General features: G+C 39.1%; 1 protein-coding gene across 2 annotated transcripts; it reads left to right on the top strand.

Moving 5' to 3' along the window:
• On the top strand, positions 1–6,768 carry LOC109967545 (nucleoside diphosphate kinase B-like). Of its 2 annotated transcripts, XM_020613202.1 has the most exons (5): positions 1–72; positions 2,696–2,828; positions 3,655–3,756; positions 4,300–4,412; positions 6,559–6,768. In XM_020613202.1, exons 2-5 carry the CDS (start codon positions 2,712–2,714, stop codon positions 6,674–6,676), a joined length of 450 nt encoding a protein of 149 aa, XP_020468858.1. In that variant the 5' UTR covers positions 1–72; positions 2,696–2,711; the 3' UTR covers positions 6,677–6,768. The 2 variants fall into 2 exon arrangements, with proteins under 2 accessions (XP_020468858.1, XP_020468857.1); XM_020613201.1 differs by lacking the exon at positions 1–72 and having other exon boundaries at positions 2,487–2,828.
• Positions 6,769–7,314: the final 546 nt, after the last annotated feature.

The following is a 7,314-nucleotide window of genomic DNA, read 5'->3' as shown; positions in this document are numbered from 1 at the left end:
TGGGCCTTGGTGATCGCATCCACTCCGCCGGCGACTTGACTTCACAAGTTCTCTTCAAATCCCGAAACCAAGGTATAGTCTCTCTCACACACACATACATAACACACACACACAAACATTCAAGTATTTTGTGCATGTTTTAAAAGCCATATTGATTTGATTTAAATATAAAAATAATTTATAAAGCACGCACAAAGTCCACCAGAAGCAGCTTATTGCTAGAACTGTCAGAGCAGCTTTTTTTTTTTTTTTATAGAAATTTCCCTGCATACTCTAAGTTTTGTGTTCGTGTTGCACTGCAGCACGTGCATGTGTTGCGATGACATGCTGGATGGCTGTGGACAGCTGCACATAGTCAGACCTCTTTGGTTTCAGCACACGCTGATTGTTGTGTGGACTTAAATGAGGGTTTACAAGATGATATTTATACCCTGTGCTTGTGTATCAGCCTTTGTAAATGAAATTGTGCACTCGAAAACCAGGGTTGAAAAAAGGTTTAAGATTAAAAAGATTTAAGGCATAAAACTGTAACTCTGTGGCTTTTGACACATTTTCTTAATGTGCTATTTTTGTTCAGATTCAAATCTTTTCTACACATTCAAAATCAGAATTTGTCAGGTAAAGTTTTTTCCATGAGTTTAATGGCTGACAGAAGTCCAGAGTCTGTCTTCTGAGCGCTTGGTAAAATTGGTGGTGGTGTGTTCATCCTTCACATGTTTTCTATAGCTGCCTTACAACTGAGATTTAATTGCTAAACTAAAAATACATTTTAAGTTGCAAAAGTGTGCTTATTTTTTAATTTCTGAAAAACTGACAAGTTAGGTTTTGATGCTTCTTGAGGGAATGCTGGGCTGATGGTGGCAGCAGAGTAGAAGTCACAAGGATCAACAGATTTATTAGGGGTCACCTTCTGTGGAAAATGAATTTAATCAGTTCAGCTTATGTGAAGATCCAGCACAGTTTTTCTCTGGACCAAAACTCCCACAGACCAACAGCATGCTGCTCACAGGGCAACAAAGGGGCATGTGGAGTTTAGGACTTGGCGCCCTGTGCTTAATTTGTTTTGATAGATCAAGAGAACATAAGCTGAGTATGTGTCCTGGAATCTTAATGACAGTCGGAAACATCACGCCTGGAGTTTCTCACAGTATTAAGTGATGTCCTCTGATCTGATGGCCTGTGGCTGACCCTCTGCTCTGCTGTTTCCAGGTGCTCCCACATGTTTTCTGCTATCTCAGCCTGAATTGTTGCCAGAGCCACCAGCTTTCACCGGATATCAGTGTCACATGGCCAGACACCAACAGGCAGTAAAATTAGAAAACAGGGCAGCCAGGCAAATTATGAGCAGGTGTCAAGTGGATGGTTTCCATGTTGACAAGAAAACATCCAAACTCAGATGCAATTTTGATTGCAGCTTTGCTCCTTCAGCATAATCAAGTCCAGCTTGAGAAAGTTTCTCTAATGATTCAGTATCATCTCATGTCTTTAAAGAATAATATTGGGCTGCTGTGACCCACAGCTGGTTATTTAGTTACACCTGAAGGAAGATTTGGGAAGGATCTGAAATGTGAAGTGGCATTTTCAATGTGACAATATGGACTAGAGGAGAACAGAAAAGAGGAGTGAGAGCGATTACAAAAAGAAACATTTAAAAGACTTAATCCAGTGTCTTAAACTGTGCAGTCTGAACAAAGATAGCCTGTAGTGTGTTTGTTTTTGGACCTAAAGAAATTTTAATGTGAAATTGCTAGGCTCTTCATAACACACCCACTTAGGTTTTCAATCCAAAATGTTTTGGAGTCGACGCAGCTTGTACCTCCTCCAGCTTGACTTAAAAATCACAGACTAAAGAACAGACTGCAGCACAAACCCCGTCTTCTAAAAATGTTTGTGGTTTCATGGAAAATTACAGTAAAATAAATGAGCCTCATACTTCGTTTTTGCTGTTGCAAATCTGTAGTACTATATATGAAATGATCCCTTTTGCTCCTCCAAAGTCTATCTACATTTTGTTCACCATCTTGGTTCCCAACTGTCAAACCTACAGTATGTGTAATATTTGACAATAAGATTTTTATTTTAAGTTAGTCACGTACTATATTTATCAGGTGAGCGGCGTGTCAAAAAACCAGTCTTTTCTCCCTCAAGCTGATTTCAAGAAGGTCATTAACACTGTTATTTCAGCTTGGTTAGATTTGAATTCACCGTGTTCAGGGTTTAAAGCCAAAAACCATGTCAGGTCTTCAGCTTGTAACTAAGAACAGAACATTTTGAGCACCTTACCTGCCTCATTGCAGATAAAACTGGCAGTGGTTCAGCTAGGTAAAACATGTTGCTTGTGAAAATGCTATATAAAGAAAGTTTATTATTCATATGTTATTGTTTATAAAATAATGAACATATACCATACAGGTTGGCAAGCACACAAATTGATTTGCAACCTTTAATAGAGTAAACAGACCCCACTGTCTTCAGTAGAGGCAAAATGGACAAAGACGTGAAAAAATACGTACAGTATATAGTCGACCTCAAACATGTCGAACTTCAAACTGTTTTATTCAATTTCAACTTAATTACACATATTTCCACAGACACCTCTTCCATTACTGATGACGTTACCTGCAGTTAGTGTTTGTTTGTTTGTTTGTTTATGGGTGGATTAAAAAGAGAACACTATGTGTTTTTCTGCCGGCAGCCTTCTCTCAGCAGACATGGAACGTACCTTCATTGCTGTGAAGCCTGATGGCGTCCAGAGAGGACTGTGCGGCGAGATCATCAAGCGCTTCGAGCACAGGGGCTTCAAGTTGATTGCTGCCAAATTCTTGCAGGTAACCATGACAAGGAACTTTTGAATGTTTAATGTTTGAAGGGTTTTTTTTAGGGGTAGGGGGTTAGAATTTTCCCCATTTTGAATTCTAGCCTCAGGCAGTTTGCTGTATTAAGATGCTTAATTATTTCAATTTTGAGTAGAACAACACAAACAAGGAGATGATCCAGTAACCGAGCAGTAATATAAGCTAGACAGCACTCAGCACAAACCTCTGTCAAGGCAGCTCAGTCTCCCCATAATACCTTTCCACCTAAAAGTAATATTCCCATGATAGTTTGACTACCATAGTATAATTCCTTGACCATGAAAACCTATTGCTGGCATTTGGAAGCACATTAATATCATTATTTTCAAGAAAAATGATATTGCAGTAAAGGCAGTTATCTTCAGGATCCTGGCATCGTTTATGGAGCTAGAAGCCAAAATAATGAAACTGGTCCTACTCCCAGTGGTGAAGAATCCTTTTTAAAAAAATTCCTGGACCTGGATGATGATGATCCGGATCAGCACCGAGATATAATGGATTCTTCAGAGGGCAATACCGTACCTCGCCAAAAAAGGTTTCATCCAAATCCATTCATTACTCTTTGAGTTATGCTGTGAACAAACCAACAAAAACTGGTAAAAACCTAACCACCTCGATCATTAACTGTTCATACAGCAGTTACTGTATGAACGCTTCACAGTAGAAGTTACTGTTTTTGACCAACCCTCCAAAATGTAGCTGTGTACAAGTATAGATAGTTTAAGTTGTAGAAAATGCTAACACTCAAGTAAAGTAAAAATACCTCAGAATAATATTAGACAAAATGTAATGTGTTTAGGCCTCTGAGGACCACCTGAAGAAGCACTACCTGGACCTGAAGGACATGCCTTTCTATGCTGGACTCTGCAAATACATGTCTTCTGGACCCATCCTCGCTATGGTAACACGCACGCACACACACACACACACACACACACACACACACACACACACACACACACACACACACACACACAAAATAAGCACGAGCTTATTTCTGGCATGGATATCTGTCAAATATCTTTCCATTTCATCAACTCTCTTTCTCTCCCCCTATTTGTGTCTGTGCTCACTCGCCCAGTTGTCCTCACTGTCTCTCTTCACACCCTCTTATTTTCATGGTCTCGCTCCTTTTATGGAGCAGGCCACAGCGTCCACCAGGGTGTGTGATCAGACTGAGAGGTGACGCTGCTGACATGCTCGAACTCATTTTTGATTCAGCATAACTAATATCTTAAATAGCAGGTGCGCTATTGACTATTCCCTTACCTGAACTGGTGAGCTCCACCCTTGACTATGGCCTTCTCTGATTGATTAGAAGGACAAGGCTTACTGCAGTTTACTGCCTCTGCTGTGTCTTCCATTGATCACATACAGATCCATAACCTGAGTGAGCCACCCTGACCACACAGGTAACAGGTGTGTGTGTTAATGTGTGTTTCAGGTGTGGGAGGGACAGAACATTGTGAAGCTTGTCAGGATGATGCTGGGTGAGACTGACCCTGCTGAATCCAAGCCCGGCAGCATCCGTGGAGACCTGTGCATCAACATCAGCAGGTGAGCAATATTAACACAGACACAGCAGGTAACCCTACACACACCTGGCAAACTGACAAAATGACTATTTATCTTACTCTCATCATCCAACTCTGAAATCTGACTCAGTGAATCTTGAATCAAACTGTGAGGAAAATTTAAGGTTATGTTCTGGAGTAGCCATAAGGAGTAATGCAACAGTATAATGTACTCTGTGAAAATAGTACATTTTACTTCATGTACAGTACTTAAGAGTCAAAAGTATAATACTGGAAAATTTTTATTTGAATTTTCTACTTGGTTATGATGATAGTAAAAATATGACTTTATACTTTATATTACTGAGTAGCTTAAACTCTCACAGTGCATCATATTTAATGAACTTATATACTGGAGAGTGCCGTAGCAGTGAGTCCTAAAACCCGGAACAGAGTTACCATTTTTGCACTTCCGGTTCTCTCGCCTTGAAGTCTATGAATTTTTTTTAATGGGTTTTTGGTTAGACGCCTGAAAACAGGTCTGTGATTAACACGAGGCCATTGCATTTTCATGTTTTGTTCTATGAAATACAATATGTTAGTAACTACCCCATTCGTGATTTTTTAATGCTTTTATGTGTCTTAAAAAAGGTGATTGCTAACAAGTGGCTAAATAAGACTACAGAGATTAATTGTCATCATGACAAACACGGAGACTCATCTACCCACTAGGCCACCTTTACAGCCTTGTTATTTTCAAACCTGGGCACCTGCAAACTATTCAAGTCAAGTGACACAGCCATAATCACTAGCTAGATCAGGTCACACTAAAAGGAAAGGATTATGTCAAAGAAGTAAGCATTATAAATCAAATTACAAGTTGGAAGCCAAGGTTGAAGCCAAGGAACCATGATGTAGTTCATTGCTAGCTTACAATAGCTTTTTATTTTTGGCAATTGTAGCCAGGCTTCAAAATCATGAAAGTAATGTTCATGATTATCTTGCTGAACAAAACATGTCATAAACCATTGTTTGTCACAGAGCTTATTTTCAGTAGTAATCCAAAAGTCTATGGAAAAACCCCATTGGCTTTTTGTCAAGGCAACCAGGGTGATGCTAACTTCTGAGTTGGCCTGCTAAAATAGTATAAAATAAAGTCGTCACAATTTATTTGTATAGCACTTTAAAAATAACAGCATGTTGACCAAAGCACTTCACAGATACAAAATACATTAAAAAATAGTAAAAATTTAAAATAAGACAATACAATCACAAAAATGAGTCAACTTCTCTAGGAATCATAGGCCAGAGGAAGCAAGTAGGTTTTTAGTAAGGATTTAAACTCTGACAGCTCAGAGACAGATCTAAGATTTAAGGGGAGGGAGTTCCAGTCTTGGGGCTGCATACTGAGAAAGTGCAATATCCCCATTAACATTGATTGACCCTAGAAACCTCTAACAAAAACTATTTGCTAATCTGAGAGCTCTCGAAGGCCTATGCCACTGTACAAGATAAGAAAGGTATTCTGGGCTGTACCATTTAATACTTTAAATCTAATTAACAGCAACTTCAACTGAATCCTTACATGAATGCGTAAGCAATGAAGAGAGGAAAGGGATATATGGTCAAATTTGCCTTGGTCTGAAACCAGACTGAAGCTTTTCTATGATCCCATTAGCAGTTAGAGAGGCTTGCAATTGAATAAAAAAAAACCTTTTTTCTCTAAAATTTTTGTTTAAAAGGATACAATTATTCTAAAATTAATTAAAAATTTTCAAAAATAAAATATTTAAATTAGGTTTTGTAAGAATGGGCTGCACAACAGCATGCTTGAACATTGCAGAAAAAGAGTCGGAGCTCAAACAGCATTTAATAAAGAAAAACAGGTCCAACAGCTTTAAAAACATCCTCACCATCAAATACATCATCTCTATGGTTTGTAAGTAAAATCTCTATTTGTAGTTTTAAATTCACCTACTGCTATCAAATATGGTAATTACTGAAAACCTTATATGTAATTAAGTTAAGTTACACTTGCTCAAAGCAGAAAAAATAATATTCTGCAGGTCAGAGACCAGTGCCTTTCTCAAGGGCACTGACAGGAATGTACAAAGTTCTAATGTTCTCCAAAACTGCTATACATTTAACTGAAAACAATAACACAACACTAAGCTCTCCTGTTTTCTCAGGAACATCATCCATGGCAGCGACACCCTGGCGAGTGCCAAGACCGAGATCGAACTTTGGTTCAAGCCCGAGGAGTTCGTGTCTTACACCCAGTGCTCCACACCCTTCCTGTATGAGTAAACTGTCTAACCACCAACTACACTCAACTCGTCCCACTTCCCCAACCTCTGTCACACATGTACCCCCTGCAGTTGATCCTCTGACTTGGTCTTCAGTGACAGATCCAAAACATGTAGTACTTGTCAATAAAGTCTAATGTTAATAACATCAACAACAGTCTCTGAGTCCTTTAAGAGCATTCAATCATTTTATATATTATTAGCCTTCTTAGCAGCAGTGCTTTGAGCTAAATGTTAGCATCAGCACGCCAATATGTTCACGGGGACAATGCTAACATGCTAATGTTTAGCACACCTGCGGTTGATGGGAATATCATTCGTTTAGCAGGTATTTGGTCATAAACCAAATTATTAGACAAATTAAAATGGTAACCTGATAGTGGGGATTGCAATTTATCCAGAGGGAAACAAATTTCTTCACAGTTCATTCAATAAAACAGCAGGACCTTATCAGGTTCTTGCATTTTAAGGTCTGATCCCAGATTTTTATATCAGTCTTAAAGAGCCCGTGGCTGTTACGGGCCCCAAGTGCCGGGGCTGCGTAGCAGTGAATTAGTGCAGCCTGGAAAACACAATGTGACATCAGAACAGAACTCTCACGGTGCGCTGACATTCGCATCCAGACTGCATCTGGGTTTA

The sequence above is a fragment of the Monopterus albus genome, unplaced genomic scaffold (assembly GCF_001952655.1).
Source record: "Monopterus albus unplaced genomic scaffold, M_albus_1.0 scaffold131.1, whole genome shotgun sequence".
In the NCBI taxonomy this organism is placed as follows: Eukaryota; Metazoa; Chordata; class Actinopteri; order Synbranchiformes; family Synbranchidae; genus Monopterus; species Monopterus albus.
The sequence above is the reverse complement of the archived record's forward strand: the minus strand, read 5'-3'. Positions and strand labels throughout refer to the sequence as shown.

Bases quoted from the DNA above. Each gene is read 5' to 3' on its own strand.
- LOC109967545 (XM_020613201.1), top strand. From the start codon at position 2,676: ATGTGTTTTTCTGCCGGCAGCCTTCTCTCAGCAGACATGGAACGTACC. The intron at 2,829-3,654 runs GTAACCATGACA...TAATGTGTTTAG, and splicing joins TTGCTGCCAAATTCTTGCAG to GCCTCTGAGGACCACCTGAA. The intron at 4,413-6,558 runs GTGAGCAATATT...CTGTTTTCTCAG, and splicing joins CTGTGCATCAACATCAGCAG to GAACATCATCCATGGCAGCG.